Source organism: Bos taurus, chromosome 16, assembly GCF_002263795.3.
Source record: "Bos taurus isolate L1 Dominette 01449 registration number 42190680 breed Hereford chromosome 16, ARS-UCD2.0, whole genome shotgun sequence".
NCBI classification, from domain to species: domain Eukaryota; kingdom Metazoa; phylum Chordata; class Mammalia; order Artiodactyla; family Bovidae; genus Bos; species Bos taurus.
Genome location: NC_037343.1, coordinates 44,900,494 through 44,922,494, shown reverse-complemented (window position 1 = coordinate 44,922,494; position 22,001 = coordinate 44,900,494). Strand labels below are relative to the sequence as shown.

Sequence of the window (22,001 nt, the reverse complement as noted above, 5' to 3'; positions counted from 1 at the left end):
TTTACTTATAGTGAACATATATATGTTTAGTGTTAGTGAAAGTAAACATAAGCATGCAAATAAGTTTCTGAGAAAGACAAGTCAAAGAATCTGAATTTTATCTGGAAATGGGAAAGATATCTGAGCTCAAAGAATAAAATCCAATATCAATTTAGTATAAATAAGTCAGAATGGTATCTTCCAGGAAAACTTACTCTCAAACTATGGGGCTCTGCTATAGCTTCCAAGCGTAAATATAAAGGTCTATTCTGTATTAATAAGAGATCAAATAAATGTAAGCATTTCAAGATGGCTGAATTAATCTCATTAGAATACTATGGGCCATTTATACGTTACACAGCAATTATGTTTAAGAGTTACATATAAGCTAAATGGGTACAGATAAGCCTAAATAAAACTGCATATAAGGCTTCCCTGGTGGCTCAGTGGTAAAGAATCCACCTGCCAATGTAACAGACACAGGTTTGACCCCTATTCCTGGAAGATCCCACATGCTGTGGAGCAACTACGGCTGTGCACCACAACTACTGCGCCCCTGCTGCAGGGCCCATACTCTGCAACAGAGAAGCTGCAACAATGAGAAGGCCATATACCACGACCAGAGTAGCCCCTGCTCACCACAACCAGAGAAAAGACTGTGCAGCAAGGAAGACACGCACAGCCAAAATAAAAAATAATTAAAAAATATTTTAATTAAAAGAAAACTCCTTAAAGAGAAACACATAGAAATATTTCTATCTCCATCTTTCAGAGAGAGCATCATTGCTTTGTCATATTTTAACATATTATTTAACATGCTATGTAAGTTTATAAATAAAACAATTCTGCATTTTTAGGCATTCACAATTTAAAATAAAATAGTAAAACATAATAAAACATATTATGAGCAATGAAGAATTGATGGCTTCGAACTGTGGTGCTGGAGAAGACTATTAAGAGAGTCCCTTGGACAGCAAGGAGATCAAATCAGTCAATCCTAAAGGAAATCAACCCTGAAATACTCATTGGAAGGACTGATGCTAAAGCTGAAACTCCAATACTTTGGCTGACCTGATGTGAAGAGCTGACTCACTGGAAAAGACCCTGATGCTGGGAAAGATTAAAGGCAAGAGGAGAAGAGGGTGACGGAGGATGAGATGGTTGGATGGCATCACAGACTCAAAGGACATGAGTTAGAGTAAACTTCAGGAGTTGGTGATGGACAGGGCAGCCTGGCATATTGCAGCCCACGGGGGTCGCAAAGAGTAGGACACAACTAAGTGACTGAACAACAACAAAAACGTATTTTTGCTGACATCCTTTAGGAAGTATGCCCACAGCTACTAAGAATACCCTCTTGTAGTAAGAGAGGCCAACGTGTTTATTACATATTCTTCCTTTATATCAGTACAAAACTTCTTTAAGAAGTAAAAAGATAAGAAATACATATTAATGGTAATGAGCAAACAAAGAACCGTGTACCTAACTATTTTGCAAGTTCATCACTGAATCAAAAGTAACATTGTGTGGCCATAAAAGTAATAATATATTAACTACTTCTGTGATTCTCCAATGACACTAGTTCTGCTATAAAAAAGTAAGTGGCTCAAGTTTCATATCACCTGAGAATCACCTGCACTGTTAAAATGGACTAAACACTCCAAACAAAAGGTAGAGCTTGCCAGATGGGATAAAAAAGCAAGAAACAACTAGAAAGCTAAAGTCCACAGAAGAGGTACTTTAAACAAACAAAGGATTCAAAGTAAGAAGCTGGAAGAAGACACACCACATGCAGACAAGAGGCATAAGAAAGCTAGAGCACTGTATGAATTTCGGACAAAACTGAATTTAAGACAAAGGGTATCACTAGGCACAAAAAGGATTGTACCAAAAGGGGAACAGGCTTAGTACATGGAGCAAGGTCAGTATTAGAAATGTTCATGCACCTAGTGATACAGTTCCCACACACATGAAGCAAAACTAACAGAGACAAAGGAGAAATAACCAAATTCACGATCACAGTGAAAGACTTTAATACATCTGTCAGTAACTGACAACACAACTAGATAAAAGAATGGACGTCCCTGGTGGTTAAGAATCCACCTGCCAATCCAGGCAACAGGAGTTTGACCCCTGGTCCGGGAAGATCCCACAAGCTGCGATGCAAGCTCACCATGTTCTAGGGCCTTGCTCCACAACAAGAGAGTCACCGCAACGAGAAGCCCACATACCACAACGAGAAAGCAGCACCCACTCTGTGCAACTAGAGGAAAGTCGGCACGCAGCAGAAAAGACCAGCACAGTCAAAGCTAAAACAAATAAATGAGGCAGAGAAGATCTGAGTGATAATATCAATGGCCCCAAAGAAACTGACAACTATAAAACAGTACAACTAATAACTGCAAAATAAAAGTTCATTACATGGAACATTCACAAGATAAATCACATGCTGAGACAAGAACCAAGTCTCAGATCTCAACAGATTGAAATCTCACTGGGTACTCTTTGATCACAACAGAACTAAATTAGAAATCAATAACATTCCAAAAGGAGAGAAGGAGAGAGGGAAAAAGAATCCTAAGTCCATGCTAATTATACAATTTAATTCTACATAATCCACAGGTAAAAGAAGAAATCACACATAAAAAAATTTTTTTTATTTTAACTAAAAGGCAATAGAAGAACAACAAATTGAATTTGTGTCAGTTATTTAAGACCCCAACTTAGGAAGCTAGGGGAAAAAATATTCAAATTAACCCAAAATAAGTGGAAAAGAAATAACAGAAGATCGAGAGATCAGTGAAATAGAAAACAACAGAGGTGGGGGGGGAAATCAATGAAACCAAACACTACTTATCCAAAAAGATCAATAATATTGATAAACCTCTATTAAGAATTACTAAGAAGAGAGGAGACGCACTCTGCTTTGCCTTCTTTGTGCTGCCCTTACCACTGTCTGGAGAACTTTCTGTCCCCTGGGCACAATGGCAACTCTTACGGAAAAACTGATTGCACCAGTTGCAGAAGAAGAGGGAACGGTTCCAAACAATAAGATCACTGTAGAGGGTACTGGACAAGTCAGTATGGTATTTACCATCAGCATTCTGGGAAAGTCTCTGACTGATGAGTTTGCTCTTGTGGATGTTTTGGAAGATAAACTCAAAGGAGAAATGATGGACCTGCAGCACAAGAGCTTATTCCTTCAGACACCAAAAATCGTGGCAGACAAAGATTACTCTGTCACTGCCAATTCCAAGATCGTGGTGTTAAGTGCAAGAGTTCACTAGTAAGAGGGGGAGAGGCACCTGAATCTGGTGCAAAAGAACATTAATGTCTTCAAGCTCATCACTGCTCAGATTGTGAAGTACAATCCCAACTACATCATCATTGTGGTTTCCAACCTAGCAGACATTCTCACATACATTACCTGGAAACCAAGTGGATTACCCAAGCACTGTGTGATTGCAAGTGGATGTAATCTGGATTCTGCTATATTTCGCTGTCTTATGGCTGAAAATTAAAAGATGCTTCCTCCTTGGAAGAAAAGCTATGACCAACCTAGTGAAGTGAAGTCACTCAGTTATGTCTGACTCTTTGCGACCCCATGGACTGTAGCCTACCAGGCTCCTCTGTCCATGGGATTTTCCAGGCAATAGTACTGGAGTGGATTGCCAACCTAGACAGCATACTAAAAAGCAGAGATATTAGTTTGCCAACAAAGGTCTGTCTAGTCAAAGCTGTGGTTTTTCTGGTAGTCGTGTATGGACGTGAAAGTTGGGCTATAAAGGAAGCTGAGTGCCAAAGAATAGCTTGATGAATTCATAGGCACTCTCAACTACCATCTTATGCACTTCCTTCCAGTTTTCACTATCATTGTCTATTCCCATTTCTGGATTCACTTCCTGGAGAGAAACACCTGCCACATTCACTCCACTCCACACAGCCACGCTTGAGTCACCATGTTCTCCCAGAATCCATCTGTGGCAGCTGCTGAGATGAATGCCAAGTTTTTCAGCCATCAGTTCGGTTCAGTCACTCAGTTGTGTCCAACTCTTGGCAACCCCATGGACTGGAGCATGCCAGACTTCCCTGTCCATCACCAACTCCTAGAGCTTACTCAAACTCATGTCCATCAAGTTGGTGATGCCATCCAACCATCTCATCCTCTGTCGTCCCCTTTTTCTCCTGTCTTCAATCCCTCCCAGCATCAGGGTCTTTTCCAATGAGTCAACTCTTCACATGAGGTCGCCAAAGTATTGGAGTTTCAGCTTCAGCATCAGTCCTTCCAATGAACACCCAGGACTGATCTCCTTTAGGATGGACTGGTTGGATCTCCTTGCAGTCCAAGGGACTCTCAAGAGTCTTCTCCAACACCACAGTTCAAAAGCATCAATTCTTCGGCGCTAAGGACCCAACAAACACAATCAGCTCTATATCATTGCTTTTATACTTGATTCCGGACACCCTGGGCTTGAAATAAAGATACCATGCTGCTATGCCCTATACAGTACTGCACAGTAAACAAAAGCACAGTCACTTGCAGAGTGACTGTACATGACAATGTACACCAGACACCAAACTAACTTACACAACTGGACATGCAAACACATGCTTGCATCTTTGAAAGTTTGCTACTTGGAGGTTCCTATGCAGGAGACTTACTGTATGAACCTGGTTTCAGTAACACTTTTTAACTTTTCATTAAAAAAAAAATGTAGTCCCAAATGGCTACACTGTCAATTCTATCAAACATTTAACAATAAAGATCAATCCTTTATAAATTCTTTAAGAGAAAGAAAAAGAGGAGGAGGAACTATTTCCCAACTAATTTTTTAAATCAGTATTACTCTGATATTAAAACCAGACAAAGGTATTACAAAGGAAGATGACTACAGCTCACTGTCCGTCATGAACACAAAGGCGACAGTTTTTAACAGTAAACTGAATCCAATAGTACATAATACCCAAGCAGGATTTAATCTAGGAACATAGTTGGTTTAAAGTCTGAAATTAATTAATGTAATTTACCAAACTAACAAAAAAAGTATAACAACCTATGATCATCTCAACAGATACACAAGAAAAAAATAGCATCTGACAAAATTCAATGTTCATTCATGGTAAAAACCTTAACAAACTTAGATACAAAAGGGAACATTCTCAGCTTGTTTAAATAACAAAAAAAAATCCTACATTGCACATAACAGTGAACAACTGAGTGTTTTTTCTTTAAGATGAGAAAGAAAGCAAATATGTCTATTCTCATCATTTCTATCCAGTACTGTATTGGAGATTCAAGCAAGTGTAATAAAGCACAAAAAAAGAAATAAAACACATAAATCAGAAAGAGGTAATGCTGTCTTTGTTGCAGATGACATGACACTGTGCACATGGAACATCCTAAGGAACTACCAGAAAGCTACTAGTGCTAACCTTGCATTCTTTGTATAATACAAGGTCATCACATAAAAACTGACTGTATTTCTATCCTATCAATGAACATTTAGAGAATGAAATTAAAAAATACAATTTTATTAACAATAGAATCTTCAAACAATAACTACTTAAGGGATAAATTTTACAAAATAAGTGTAAAACTTGCACAATGAAAACTACAATATCTCAAAGAAATTAAAGAACACTTTTTTTTCCCCCAAATGGAGAGATACTATTACCAAGTTCATGGATTGGAAGATTCAAATTGTTAAGGTATCAATTCTTCCTAAATTGATTCATACATCCAATGCAATCTCAATCAAAATAACATCAAAGCCTTTTTTTAAAACAGAAGCTAGCAAGCTGATTCTAAAATTTACATGAAAACGTAAATTACCTAAAACAGCCAAAGTAATCTTGAAATCAAGTAGAAAATAGGAAGATATATCCCCTGGGTTCTTATAAAACTATAGCATTAAAAATAGTGAAGTACTAGAAAAAAGAGAGATGTCCCATCAGTGAAACAGAATAGGATCTTAAAAAAACAAACACATACAAAGAGTGGTTGTTCAATAAAAGCATGAAGGCAATTAAATGACCAAAGACTATTTCCAAAAAACCTGGCTGTACAACTGGCCTCGGTGTGGAAAAGAAAGAATTTTCACCTCTACCTCGTATCACATGTAAAATTACTGTGAAATGAATCTAAGAACTAAAACTTCAAAAGAAAGCATAGAAACAAACCTTGTAATCACGAGATGATCAAAGAAATTTTCATTAAAAAAAAAATGATGCATCAGATTTTAGCAAAATTACATACTTTTTGATAGTCATACCACGGGAGGAAATATTTACAATACATGTATCAAAGCATTTTTATCTTCAATATGAAAATAATTCTTACAACTAAATTGTACTAAAGGCCAAATAATACAATTTTTTAAATTGGGCAAGAGATATCCTCCCAAAAAGCTATACAAATGGGCTTGAACACATATAAAGATGCTCAACATTACCTACTGTCAGGAAATTTAAATTAAAAACCTCAATGACATATCATTACATATCCATTAGAATGGCTAAAACTCAGAAGACTGAAGACATCAAGTCTTGTGGAGCATGCTGAAGAACTGAAATCCTAACACACTACTAACGGGAATGTAAAATGGCACAGCCACCGTGGAAACCTGCTTGATAACTTTCCTAAAAAGCTACCAGCACTGCCAGGTATTTACTCAAGAGAAATGAAAATACATGTCCTAAAAAAAAAGACTTGTGTAATAATTCCTGATGGCCAAAAGCTTGGGAAAAACCCAAATATCCATCACCAGGGGAAAGGATAAAATACTATGGAGATCCACAGATTGGAATACTACTCAGCAATAAAAAAGGCATGCAACATACATCTACTATAAAATTACTGTGCTGAAAGAGTCCAAACCCCAAGTGTTACATACAATATTATTCTAATTCATGCAACATTCTAGAAAATACAACTGATCTATAATGAGAAAAATGTATCAGTGCTTATCCGAGGCTAGAAGCAGCAAAGAATTATAAAAGAGAGTGAGGCAACTTTTGGAGATGCTAGAAATGATTTCTACCTTGAACACTGTAGTAGCTTCATTTGTATACACATTTAAAAAAAAAACTCATCAAATTGTATACTTTAAATGAGAGCAGTTTATTATACAAAAATTACACTCCAATAAATTTTTTTTAATATACACTAAAACTCTCATTTGGGAATAATGAAGAAAAAAGTCAAGTAATGCAGAGGAGCTTATATTTAAAAATAGGTCCATATAATGGTAATATGGAGAAGGAAATGGTAACCCACTCCAGTATTCTTGCCTGGAAAACCCTAGGGATAGAGGAGCCTGGTGGGCTACAGTCCACAGGGTCACGAAGAGTCAGACATGACTGAGCATGCACACTCATAATTATAATAAAGAACAAACAGTTCAAAAATGTTCTATTAGTGACTGCAGTTTTAAACTATTATTAAACTATTTATTTAGGGAATTGGTGATGGACAGGGGAGGCCTGGAGTGCTGCAGTCCATGGGGTTGCAAAGAGTTGGACAAGACTGAGCGACTGAACTGAAATTCAAACAGTCCTATTGGGCTACTAAACATACTATGATGTAGCCACACTGCAGATTCCATATACTTTAAATTTCTACACTGTCCTGGGAAACAGGAAATAGACACAGGTTTATTCTAAGTTGATAAAAGCTTTACATTGTTTTGACTCTATGCTATACTCTAAGAAATAATAAATACTTCTCACATGACAATGAATTAATCTTTTTAATTTATTACTTAACATAACTCAAAACCCTCTTATTCCAAGGAATGTGAAATAAACACTAACTTCTCTCAAGACTTTTCCAATCATTTCACTTCTCATTAAAGAAAGTGCCTGCAACTAAAACGCTCCATGAACCAGTACAACAAAAGTATAAAAATTAAAACAGCCACTAAATGTTTCCATTCATCATAAAATGAGCACACAACTCAGTCTTTTGATGGCTAAATGCACTTGTATTGCATAATCCGACACCTGAGCCACCCTGGGCTCGCCTAGGCAGGAAGAATTTCAAATGATGAGAAGGTAGCTTCACAGAAACAAAAACCATAAACCAAAACCCTCCGGCAATGCTTAAGAAAATTTCAGAAGGAACTTGCTACAAAGGACCACAGGCAAAAATAGCTCAAATTATTTCTGCACAAAAGTATGTTCCACAGGATCTTTAGATGGGTTGGAATAAGACAGAGAATAAATCAGATAATTCAGGACGTGTCAAAAACAGACATTTAATTAAATATGGCAACACTTTTGTTACTCAAAATTCAACTGATCACCATAAAGCTTTTATACCAAAACCCAACAGAAAACCAGCTCATTTCAAAGAGTGACTTTGAATATACACACATTTTTTAGGGTATTTTGAATTCACAGACATTCACAGCTACATCTGTTATAGCCACTGATGATGTTGTCATCATCTCTGAGTCTCAGTTTCTCATCTGTAAAACAATCTCAAAGGCCCCTCTGGCTCTATCACTGTATGTTCAGAATAAGGATTCCTTATAACCACAAAAGTTCTAAGTAGCAAACAGGTGAGAAAGTAAATGGGAATATGAAATCATTCACTTATTTAGAACATGGCATATGCCCAGCAAGGTGATTCAACCTCCAACATATAAGAGACTATTATAATGTTATGTAATACTCAAGAAACACAACTAGACCAGGAATAACAACCAGCTATGTCATTCAGATATCTACACGTTTCCCCAGCAACAAGCTGTACAGCAGAAAGATCCCTAAATTGGGGTCTGTTGCCAACTTTTTGGATTGTTGACAACAATCATACAAGTCACCTGGTCTCCCTGTGCTTCGGATTCTAATCTATTTAGAGACTGGAACAGATGACTGAAAGAAGTCCCTTCCAATTACAGTAACCTCTCAAGAAAAAGACAAACAAAAAGGGTGCTTAAATGACACTCAATCACGACCAAGAGTTGCTCAACCTCATGTTCAGTATCCTACGTAAGTATATAGAACCATATAGAACCATGCAGACTCTTTGTGAACAGATCAGAAATCCATAAAAATTCATTATTACTTCAGATCTGATCATTCCACATTAATGAACACACAGGAGAAAAACTGTTTCAAGGAACTATATGACACACTCATTTTCCTGTACAGCTGCATAGGATATACTCTGAGGTCAAAAAGGAGTGTCCAAAGAAGTAAATTGGTTTCAGGAATCCTACTGCTAGAGGCGGCTCAAGCTGGGTTATTCCGAGCTGCTGTGGAGTCATAGGATTAAAGCAGATGACTGCTCACACAGGATATGTGATGCAACCAACTCAGTACCGTTATGCTCGTGGCTTACATTTTACTTTAGTTTTTTAAAATGATTACTATTATTTTTAATTTAACTTTTTTTATAAACATCTGAAATATTTACATTGTTCCAAAGCCAAATATATAAAAACCAAATTTGTTCAAAGAATATATTAAGGCTTGGAAAGCAGGGCCTCTGGATTTACATCTTAAGTGTATGACCATGGATTGTGACTCCACTGCTCTCAACTTACTTGCCTGTGTCCACACAGTGGTAATAACAGAGCCTCCCTAAGAGGGGCGCTGTGAGGATTCAGTAAGATCACTGTGCCTACTACCGGGCTTGTGAGAGCTCAGTGAACTCTGACCACTATCACCGGCTCTTGGCAGAGGCTCACCACAGTACTGGAGCACAGACGCAGGTCACAAGGTGAATCTGGAGGTGCCATATCACTGGCAAGGTCAGGGAGCCCACCACCGGGACCACGACTCCCATCTTTCAAGCCCAGCAGTACCCCACAGCACTGCCTTCTGAGACTTCAGACCCCTTCATGGGCCATCATCACAGACTCCCTATGGCTGGCACAGGAGAAAGAAGAATTTGCTTCCCACCTAGAGAACTTCAAAGGTCTCACCGTATTTAGTGCGTTGAGGGTGGTGTCATCCCGCGAGGCCGCCACACAGCCATCTTCTGTGGAGCCTCCGTCACACATCCCAGCGAAGGCCGCCATGCTCCTGCGGAGACGGGAAGAGAACACAGCAGGGCAGACATTTCAGCCCTTGGTTCTCAGAGTGCAGCTCCAGCCCAGACCAAATATCACCACTATATGCACAATTAAGACAGAGTTCTCAGCCCTGTTTCTGCTCTCATCTTAAAAAAATTTTTTTAAGTTTCTCTGCAGTTCACTCCTTACTCACCAAGAAAAAGAAATGTTATTTTCCTTCTATTCCATTTGTTTCTCTTCCCATGCTTATCAGTACTTAGACTTTAGTTTTGAGGGCGTGAATAATCTAAAACCATCTGCTAGAATGGTCAGCTGGATTATAAACTTTTGAAAGGTCAGTCTCCAGAAAATATGTAAAACTGAATCCTTTGAAATTTTACTTAATCTGCCTCATGCTGTACATTAACCATCTCTAAGCAAACATGGAAGAGGTGAAAAAAACTCTTAGTAGTCACCCCTGCCCTGAAGACCCCATCTCTGCTGTAGCCTCCAAGTTACGCTGCTGACCACACAGCAGCCAGAGTTACAATTCCATCACCACCTTGCTTCAACATTTCTGTTGCCTGTTGTTGATACTGCAGTGAGTGAGTCCCAGAAACCCCTGCAGACAAAGGAAGGCCCTGCCTGCACTGTGACATGTCTGGGACAGACGTGAACTTCTCATTTTGTAATTTAGGCATTTTCAGGTTAGCAAGTATTCATATAGGTAAGCCCTCAAAATGTAAAGTTTAGGTCAGATACCAATGAACAGCCATGGAGCAAAGAAATATGGAATGGGATTTTAAGATGCGCTGGATGAGCCAATTACTCAACTGTATTAAGAAGCGCTGATACTAGAATGTGTGACGTACGATGTTTTCTTCCTGAAAAGTTCTAAAATCTGAGTTGGGGCAAACACCAAGGAGGAAAAAAGTGACCTCACCATCAAAAGTTGTGTTTCTCCAGTAAGAAGGAGCAGGGCTCTAGTTACAGAGAGCATAACAAAACGTAAAGCCAGAGAATACCCAATATATAAACACAACTTCAGGGGAAAGGGGAAAGTTTACTGATCACTCATCGATTCAGAAAGCAGGAGGGTGTGGACTCCTATTACCTTGCTGCCCTCAAGTACATGAGGAGGTCACAGTCATTAACGCCAGGCATCCAGACCAGTTCCTCATGCTGGGTCACAGTGTCTCCATCGGGAGAAGGGAATGGTTGCAAGTCGGGCAGTTTGGCCTGTAAGACAGGGATGAAGAAGTCACAATCAAGGCATGTTCAAAGAGCTGCCTGTGCAGGCAGGCCTTGGGGACAGACACAGTAGCTAATTGAGCCTCTTTCTTTCGGCAGTACTGAAATAACTGAAAACTCATGAGTCACTGAAGCTGGCCCATCGCACACTCTGGGATCGTTTTACCACAGGAGATTTCATAATGGACTTGATCTCTACTTAAGGAACTGCTAACAGTGTCAACGTAAAGTGGTGCCAGCATGGTCCACAGAGTGAAAAAGAAGTGGGCACATGTGAATAAAGAAGTATCAAAACAAAAAATGTTTTGGGAATAAGAGCTCCTTGATAAAGAAGGGAGAACTACACACATCCAATAAAACACGTTTACCTATATATATATATATATGTATGTATGTATGTCTCACCTAAGGATGTATACTAAAACAATGAGTGAACTACTCTGCAAACCAATGCTACTTTTAGGAGTCAAGATCAATGAGTCACGTATCAGTAGACATAGTAATACAAAAAATCCATAAAGGTAACAACAATAAAATCAGGAGCACTAAATGATGGTGACAGAAATTGAATGAGCAGTGGTTCCAGGAGCAGCTGCTGGACGAGGGGTAGGCAGGAGCTTCTGAGATGACCCATGTTCTGTGCCTTGAAATGAACTGTCACAGAGGACTGAAGAGTATACCTACGATACAAACAGGTCACTATACATAAAGGACACCTCAATTTAAAAAAATTTTTGGAAGATTTGAAAAACAGTGCTCAACAACCAAGATTCCAAGTCAATTCTGTTAGAAAGGCAAATATTGGGTTGGCCAAAAAGTTTGTTCGAGTGTTTGGCATACTGTTATGGAAAAACTGAAACAAAGATTTTGGCCAACCCAGTATCTCCAGTGTTGTCTCACCCTCCACTACTGGAACCGAGCAAGTATAAACAGGCCTCATGACTGCTCAGAGGCCTATGAAAAGTCACCCATCTGCAAAACACACACATTCTTATTATTTTCTTAAATCAAGAACATGGTCACATTAATTTAATATTTTAAATTAAGAGCTGCAGTTTAAAAGCTCCAGTGTCCACAGAAACAGGCAAAAACTGTAAACGACTGAAGCAGGCAGAGTGTACAGCCAACAAAAATAAAATGAGGGCCTCATGTTTCACTTTAAATGTTCTGCTGTCCACAGTAAACAGAATGCGACATCCCAGTTCAGACTTGCCACATTCCAAGTACTCAAATCCATCCATGACAACAGCTCCCACTCTGAGCATGCAGGTGTTAGGTGTGAAGGGATCGGGATGAGATGGAGAGAGTCCCGTTTGGAGAACAATGCCACGCAGGAGCGGGAACCAGTGCTCATACATACTTCAGGTTTCCCCAAAGTCCAGAAATCTTGAATTTAATGTGAAAGTTCACGGCTTTAAATGTTTGTTATTCAAGTTTTAAAAACAATTGTGTGGCAAAACTCAACATGAGTCAACCATGCAGCTGGCAGGCTACTGTCTACACACTCTGCTTCACAGTCTACCTCCCAAGCCTCTCACTGTGTATCAGGTGCTGACTGCACCCTCTCAAAATGGTGTGCTTCCTTAATTCAGTACAGAATGGGAGCCACAGTGAGTTCTCCTTAAAATTAAAGCACAACAGCAACTCGTATCAAAAGGTCTCAGACATTTTGTACCAAGCTGTTTCCCTAGCACCACGTACAGCAGTTGCAGCAGTAACTCTCAAATAGTTGTTTGTTAAATTGATTTAAAAAAATACTATTGCTGTGAAGAAGAACCAACCCCTCCTAGAGAAAAAGGGACTAGAAATATAATTTGCTTAGAGAAAAGAACATACATGCAGGTGGCTCTGAATCATAGGAAAGATGGCCAACTGTGCTGACAAGAGAAATGCAAATTAATGACACTGAGATACCATTGCTGACCTATCAGACTGACACAGTGCCAAAGTGTGATGAGACACGAGGCTGCGTGTTGGCACTCACATTAAGTTGTCAGCACGAACACAAAATGGTCCAATCTCTATGCAGGGGAACGCTGTAATAGTCTTAGAATTACATGTGCCCTCTAAGCCAGTCATTCCCCCTTCTGGGGATAATATAATATCTCAAAGACAACTGGGCAAAATAAAAATCTCCATGCATAACCTGTTCATCACAGCATTACTTGTAACAGAAATGACTAGAAACAGCACAAACTCCAGATGATGGGGGCTGGAAGAATAAGCTGTTTCTCCCATGCCAAGGGGTCCCAAGAGGTGGCAGAAGAAAATGAGGAGGGGCTTTGCATACTGCAGCAGAGGGAATGCCAAGACAGAGTGCCAGAAGGTAAAAGAAAGGTGGTAGAAGTGTTTATGTTATGCTACTGTTTATCTAAGAGCAGGGGGTGGGGCAGGATACAAATAAGAATGATAAATCAAAACCTTTAAACACTAATAATTATCTATCAGAGAGGGAAGGAACAGGGAAAGAGGAGACAGGGAAAGAAGGTGAACTTTCTGAACATAATTCATCTGCATGTTTGACTTTGGAGCCATGTATTTTACATAATTACAAAAACAAAGTTTAAAGAACAATCCCCTAAAAACTCTAAAGCAAAATCAAATAAATCCACCTAACTATGTTTTGAGTTTGCTCCTCTCCAAGAATCAATGGAAACAGTGACAGACTTTATTTTCTTGGGCTACAAAATCACTGCAGATGGTGACTGCAGCCATGAAATAAAAAGACGCTTGCTCCTTGGAAGAAAAGCTATGACAAACCTAGACAGCATATTAAAAACCAGAGACATTACTTTACCGACAGTAGGAGGCAAAGCTATGGTTTTTTCAGTAGTCATACATATATGGATCTGAGAGTTGGACCATAAAGAAGGCTCAGCACTGAAGAATTGATGCTTTTGAACTGTGGTGTTGGAGAAGACTCTTGGAGAGTCCCTTGGACTGCAAGGATATCAAACCAGTCAATCTTAAAGGAAATCAGTCCTGAATATTTACTGAAAGAACCGATGCTGAAGCTGAAGCTCTAATACTTCGGCCATCTGATGTGAACAGCCGACTCACTGGAAAAGATCCTGATACTGGGAAAGATCCTGGCAGGAGGAGAAGGGGACGACAGAGGATGAGATGGTTGGATGGCATCACCGACTTGATGGACATAAGTTTGAGCAAGCTCAGGAAGTTGGTGATGGACAGGGAGGCCTGGCGTGCTGCAGGCAATGGGGTTGCAAAGAGTTGGACATGACTGAGCGACTGAACTGAACTGAGGAATCATTTCAGATAACATTAAAACATACTAATTTCCCTAAAGAGCTTTAGTGGGATACATTCTATGGCCAAAATAAAAACTGAATGCTAAGCTGTTTCAAATAATCATATTATTTATAGCAGTGTGAGTACCATTATTCTAAGCTGCTATGTAAGCATTACAGGACTAAGGCAAATACATAATTATTTTGATGTCATTTAAAAAAATTGGTTTTCTGACATGGGGAAAAGATACAGATGTGAATGATAGAACATTTCATCTATAGGATTAAATATAAGGCCTAGATAAAATTTTGAATTAGTATTAGAAAGAGACCATGCTATATTATCTCTAAAACATAAATAAATTAAGGAAAAAAGAAAAGCGGTGAGGGGAAAGCATATTTCCTAATCTGTTCTGAAAAGGCCTGAAAATAGTATCTATCCCAGTAATAATGAACAGGGCAGCAGCCAACCAAAAAATGTCACTTTCTACTAACCAACCCAGGGACAAAGCCAAGTCTCCTGCGTTACTGGCAGATTCTTTACCATCTGAAGCCCTACACTAAAACAATGAGGGGTCATTACAAAAGTTTCATTCCAGATCTAGGGCAGAGAACATATATAAGAGAACAAAAAAATCATGTCATACTAGGTAATATACTCTAACCAAAGATCATGGGGGTCCAGTGAAAAGGACACAGAAGACAGCAGGAAAAGGAACCTACTAGCTCCCAAATGGATAATTTAATCTCATCAGTAAGAATAACAACATCTGGTTAGCATGTGAGTAATTTTAAACCCATTGATGACGAATGGAAGTTGTTAGAGAACCAACTGGTAAAAAGAGGGAAAGATACAAGCATTTATCCTGCCTTTCCTATGTGTTTCAGGTAATCAAAAATTGACAAGAGAAAAGTTGATCAGCTAATAAAGGAAGGGATGACAGGATTAGCATATCACCATCTTAAAGTGTGAACCTAAGTAACAAGTCCAATTAGACAGTGAATCTACATACAGAAAGTCCCCTATATGTGAATCTTCCAGCTGTAGACTTTCAAAGATGAGAACGTGCATCTGGTTCCAGCAAGGAACCATCCTTCAGCTCTACTGTCTCCCGTCTTCCCCCTCTCCCTCCTCCAGTCAGTAACTCTTCTTGCCTCTTCACTTGACACCACATCATATTGCTAGGATGTAATGGCTACCATGGGTCAAGACAGCAATTTTCCCAAGTCTAGATATAGGCACATGACCCACCCATGGCAATAACATGTGGGGACTAATGGAAACCTTCCAGGAAAATCTTCCGTCTACTAAGGGGAAAGGAGAGCAGTGTGTATCCCTTCCCTCCTCTCAACATTTGCTGCATTTTCATTCACTGTAAGAACCACTATTAAATGCATTGAGAAAGAAGAAATGCTGCCAATTAAATTATAATCACACCGCAGGATGTACAATGAAGCTTGACATCAGAGATAATGTGAACGGAAGAAGTATATCTTAGAATCAAGTTCAGCTCCTGGCCTAAGGAAGAAGGCAGCCCATGGGTATAGCTGAACACCAAATCACAAGAACTGGAGAAGAGCGGAGCGCAGCCTGGTCCTCTCTGACCAGACGTGATGATATGTGAGACCATGAACAGCCATGTTCAGCCAGAGTGTTCTGGCCCTCTCTGTCAAAGCATCCTACCTGATATAGAGATCAAAAGACAAGATGACAAACAGAACAGCAGAGTCTTAGTAAACTGAATAAAACATGGAAGAGCACAGGTCATGACTCAACAAGCTTCCAGCTTACAAAACATCTTAATCACTTTGAATTTTCTGAAGGAAATGGGGTTTTTAAAAAGCTAAATGAAAGCATTAAGTGAAGTGAAAGTCACTCAGTCGTGTCCGACTCTTTGCGACCCCATGGACTATATAGTCCATGGAATTCTGCAGGCCACGATACTGGAGTGGGTAGCCTTTCCCTTCTCCAGGGATCCTCCCAACCCAGGGAGCGAACCCAGGACTCCCGCATTACAGGCGGATTCTTTATCAGCTGAGCCCCCAGGGAAGCCCACAGTGACCAAATGTTCACTGACAGATCAACAACCATATATACAATGAACAATTAAGCCATAAAAAGAAATCAAATCCTGACATATGCTCCAATGTGGGAGCTCCCTGAAGACCTTATGCTAAGAAAACAAGCCAGACACAGGAGGGCTAATGCTGGCTGATTCCACTGATATGGTATCTATAGCTGTCAGATTTGTGGACACACAAAGGAGAAGGGAGGTTGCCACAGAATGAGGGGAGGGGAGAATGAGGAGTTACTGTTTAATGGGAACTGAGTTTCAGATTGGGAAGCCGAATAGGTTCTGCGGATTGGCTGCACAATGATGTGAAGGTATTTATAGGCACTGAACCATTCGCTTTATAGAGGTCAGAATGGTTAATTTTAGATTGTATATACTTTACCATAATTTTTTAAAAGTATGTGGTTGTCTTTAAAAAATAAATCTCTTCATTTATATAAAATTCCAAATAGCATAAAAACAGTTCTAAGTTTCTGCTCAAAAGAATAAAGGACCAGATGAATAATAAGAAATAAAAACCTATTAAAGAAGTTACTAAAATTCACTTTACCTGATGGCTAGGACCAACACGAATTTCTCCCTGGGTACTGTTCAGCCTCCTGTCATGAAAAGAGCACATCAGGTTAGCAGAGCATAGTTCTGACATAAATAAGCACATGTTTTCAAGAGGCAGAACACAGGAAGAATTAGCTTCCCCACTATTTGTAATGTTGCCTGCACATATACACTCCCGCCCCAACCCCACATGCAACATTTTTCTTCTAAAAGCCCTTTTACTGCAGCTTCCTGCCTTGAGTTTCTATACCATCCTCCTTTCACCCCACAGAGAGATGGACATTCCTATAGTACAAATCGCAATCCATGTGTCTTCTTTTCAAAATATTTCAGGGTGCCCTACTATAAACTTAATTAAAATATAAACAAGACAGTTTATGATTCCTAGTGTACACACTGGGTCATTCATTCATTCTCTCATTCAACAAATATTTTTTAAGTACCTACTGCAAGACAGGAACTGTCCTGGGTATTGGGGATAAAGCAGTGAAAATAACAATATTCCTGGCTTACGGGAACTTTCATTCTAATTTGGATTAAAAAGCAAAAGAACAAATAATAGGTCAGGTGTTGATATGGGTCACGGAACTAAAGGGGTGGTTAAGAATGAGCTTTTACAGTTCCTTATACAGGGCAGTCAGAATAGGCCTTTTTAACAAAGTGAAGTGGAGCAGAGATGTTCAGGGATGTGCGGGCATGAGCCCAGCAGGTCCAGGAGGTGATGGACCGTCTCCCTCCCATGACATTCTCACTGCATCTGCTGCACTCGCCCTCCCTGGTGCCAAATCCAAACCGCCCAGGCTCCTTCAGAAAACCAGCATTTCACCGAAACCTTGCTTTATCTCCTCCCATGTCACCTCACACATCCTAGAAGTGTGGGGTATCTTCCCCTTTTCATTCCTGGAAATATTCACTGAAGGTCTTTTCATGCCAGGCCCTCACAGGGCATGCAGGGTGTATACACTGTGGATGAAGAAATGCAGGCCCCGCCTCCCAGAGTTCCGTTACCCTTGACTTCTTCCCATCACGGCTATCTGTTGACTCTCTCGGGAAAACCCTCTCCCTGCCCAGTGATACATCCTGAGTCTTACAGTCACCTGTGAGCTTTCACTAGTGGGCAGAGAAGTCTTTTCTGCAGCGAGGGCTGCTAGATGACTATCTGCTGACTTGGACTAAGCTGAAGAGCAGAACAGCCAAGACCAAAAAGCAAGCCCAGTCTCTGGCTTTTCTCCCATGAATCTGATACCTCCACCACCCCCGCACACGTGGATGCACACACACACACCATTGGTTTTGAAGCTATAAAATGAATTTTGGAAAAACTTATTTCTTTCAGGTCCAGCACTTCCTTCAATCTGATAATTTTTCTCATGAAGTCTTATTTTGGCAAAGAGGGCAGCAAGTATGAGCTGAGAGAAGACCAGAGAGAAGACCAACAAAAATAAAGTGGTCTGATTCCTTAAGATCATTACAATCCACAATCCGTCTACCTAGGAAGGCAGCAGGTGTGCCCCAGACACCAGAACAGGTCCAATCACTATGTTCATAAGCCCAATTCATTTCAGAACGGTAGAAATGCTCAGGGGAGTGATCAAAATTAGGCAGGCTTCAAGAAGGGGAGAGAGCCCTAAAGGAGATGAGGAGCCCAAAATCAGGGCAGAGGCGGATTCCCAAGTGGGACCAAAACCCCGCTGAGGCAGGAAACTGAAAAAGAGGGACAGAGGCAGGGTGGGAGAAAGGCTGGCATGAGGGGCTGCCTTTAACTCACAGGCCACCCGAGATGCAGAGCTGACGTCCCAGGGGTTTTACGTAGGATCACAAACAGCTGTTTTAGGAAGCACGTAGAGGAGCCACAAAGGCCATGAGGCTATTTTAATCTGAGTACTTCTTTTAAAAAAAAAAAGGCAGTCAGTGTTACCTACCATTTCTGTTTTATAACTAGCTAAAAGCAAAAACTCGTTGCCAAAAGCTCTCTCCTCTATTTCTAAATACTTTCCAAAGGCTTGCCTGCCTAGAAGCAGGTCTGGCCCAAATGTATCATCTCCGAAAATTTCAGCCACAGCCCACATAGCAACGTGTGCCCCACAGCTCAACTTTCAGGTTCTTCTAGAAGGTCTATGTTGGGCCAGGGTTCTCAAGTGGTTGGTTATGGAAGCATCTTCCCATCACTGCCACACACTGCTAAGTCCTGGATAATTTCAGGACAAACAATCCTGGTTCATTTTTATTTCAAAGATGGGTTTTTTTTTTTTTGCTTTTTCTTTTAGTTAATAAACCAGAACTATCATATTTAGCTCAAAACTGTGCCACACGGACTTCCCTCGTGGTCCAGCGGTTAAGACTTCGCCTTCCAACACAGGGGTTGTGGCCTGGATCCCTGGTCAGGCGGCTAAGATCCCACATGCCTCACAGCCAAAAAAACAAAGCATAAAACAGAAGCAACATTGTAACAAGTTCAATAAAGACTTAAAAATCAGATCAGATCAGTCGCTCAGTCGTGTCCGACTCTTTGCAACCCCATGAATCGCAGCACGCCAGGCCTCCCTGTCCATCACCAACTCCCGGAGTTCACTGAGACTCACGTCCATTGAGTCAGTGATGCCATCCAGCCATCTCATCCTGACTTTAAAAATGGTCTACATCAAAAATCTTAAAGAAAAAAAAAAGAACTGCGTCACAATAACTGAAAGTGAAAGTCGCTCAGTCGAGTCTGACTCTTGGCAACCCCATAGACAATAACATGTCAGGCTCCTCAGTCCATGGAATTCTTCAGGCCAGAATACCGGAGTGGGTAGCTGTTTCTTTCTCCAGGGAATCTTCTCAACCCAGGGATCATATCCAGGTCTCCCACATTGCAGGCGGATTCTTTACAGTCTCAGCCACCAGGGAAGCCCATGAATACTGCAGTGGGTAGCTCTCCCCTTCTCCAGCGGATCTTTACAACCCAGGAATTGAACCAGGGTCCCCTGCATTGCAGGAAGGATTCTTTACCAGCTGAGCTACCGAGGAAATCCCCAATACTAAAACCCCACAAATACTTCATAAAAAACTCCTTATGTCCCACTTATTTGTATAAAAATAGGAGACTAATAACTGTTAATACTGCTAATAATGACACAAAGTGAGAAAAATAATGTTGGGAAATGTTGGGAAAGCCAAAATGAGAAGTCAGTTTCTCTCTTTTATATCAACGAAGGGTACTTATTAATGAGTGGACTGAAAAGCACAAAATAAAGCAAAGAATCCTTTAAAATTAAAAATCAGTTTTTACAAGAAAGTGTTTATAACATGCAATTTTTAAACATTAGGGATTCCCAGCAAGAGACACAACAAAGTTGTATTTGAGCGAGATTAGGATCCAAGGTAAACAGACAATACAATGGCATGAGCCTACCATCTCCAGGAACTCACAGATAGAGAATAAATTGCAGAAATATTTTTAAGTCCAAGAGAAAAAGAGGTAGATAGTGATATACGCTACTAAAGAAAACTGGATGCAACTAACACAAAAACTGTCAGAATATGAACTAAAATGAAGAGAAAAAGTAGGCTTCCTCCTGGGAAACTGCCAATATTCAGCTAGATCTGGAATCCCCCGAACATCTCAGTCCTTCCTTCTCCCAATAGCAGCCATGCTCTATGTTCTAAGGTCCTCGGCTGCCACCTCCCTGCCCGACTGCTCCTTCTGAGGTTCCCACCTCGTGCCAGCAGGCGACATTCTGCCATGACTAATGGACATCTACCTCCACCCATTCTGGGACTGTCTAGTAAAGAAACTGAGATTTCATCCCTTTTCTGTATTCTCCCAGTATCGAATACAGTACCTGTCTGGCACTACTACTCATTCAAGGCAAATGGGAAATTCCTTGGTTACATGAGTATTTCTACACTGCTAGAATGCACAATTGATAAAAATCACCAGAATTATTTAAATGCAATATCAACAGCCTGTAGAAAACATTCAGTCATCTTATGCTGACTACTACATTTTTCCTTTTACTTAATACAGCAAATCTCAAACTTTCTGGTTTTAGGTAATCTTTTAATTCTAAAGTTATTGAAGTCTTAAGGAAGCTATATTTTTGAGAAGTTTCAAAATATTTACTTATTTTAATGTAACAACAGGCTCATGACATAATATAACACATTCTTATGAAAAACAATATTATTTAAACAAAAAAAACAATGAAAATAGAGGCACTGTTTTACATTCTCACAGATCTCCTTAAGATGTGACTTTATAGGAGACAGCTAGATTCTTGTATCTGCTTCCATATTCAGTCTGCTGCAATGAGTTCTGATTAAAGTATATGAAAAAAAATAAAACTAACCTCACACAGATTACATAACCAAGAAAGGAAAGACCATTTGACTAGTCTTTTTGATAATTATGGATATTCTTTTTGATACTACACCAAAACTCAACATGAGATTGTTTCCTAAAGGTCTTTTGCACAGTGTTACTCTAAAATCTTATCAATGAATTTTTGGACTTTTGTACGTTAAAATCTTATTGGTCTTTGATGGATTTTCCACTCATGATTTTGTCATGCACTTGTTAGATAGAAAATAGTCGTTCAAGAAGCTCTAATACTTTTGCCACATGATGAGAAGATCTGACTCACTGGAAAAGAGCCTAATACTGGGAAAGACTGAGGGCAAGAGAAGGGGATAACAGAGGATGAGATGGTTGGATAGCATCATGGACTCAACGGACATGAGTTTGTGCAATCTCTGGGAGACAGTGAAGGACAGGGAAGCCTGGTGTGCTGCAGTCCATGAGGTCGCAAAGAGTCAAACACGATTTAGCGACTGAACAACAAAGAGGTTTGCAGATCTTCCAAATATTAATAGTTTTTTTAAAATCACATTCATTAGTATTACCATACATC

General features: G+C 39.9%; 2 protein-coding genes and 1 non-coding gene across 10 annotated transcripts in view; 1 reads left to right on the top strand and 2 right to left on the bottom strand.

The window, feature by feature from the left end:
- The window catches only part of RERE (arginine-glutamic acid dipeptide repeats), a 415,037-nt gene that overhangs the window by 108,457 nt on the left and 284,579 nt on the right, over positions 1–22,001 (bottom strand). For all 8 annotated transcript variants that reach the window (XM_059875727.1, XM_059875728.1, XM_002694049.6 and 5 more), the window contains 3 exons: positions 17,105–17,153; positions 11,095–11,219; positions 9,912–10,011 (listed from right to left, as the gene is read on the bottom strand). In XM_059875727.1, the coding sequence (XP_059731710.1) occupies positions 9,912–10,011; positions 11,095–11,219; positions 17,105–17,153 (274 nt within the window). The remainder of the gene's footprint in view (positions 1–9,911; positions 10,012–11,094; positions 11,220–17,104; positions 17,154–22,001) is intronic.
- On the top strand, positions 2,806–3,538 carry LOC107133235 (L-lactate dehydrogenase B chain-like). Its single transcript, XM_059875730.1, is given in 1 exon segment — positions 2,806–3,538. A coding segment is annotated over 1 exon segment (537 nt). The 5' UTR covers positions 2,806–2,963; the 3' UTR covers positions 3,501–3,538.
- On the bottom strand, positions 12,037–12,105 carry MIR2285CK (microRNA mir-2285ck). The gene has a single exon (NR_162345.1). It is a non-coding gene; the product is annotated as a microRNA mir-2285ck (primary transcript).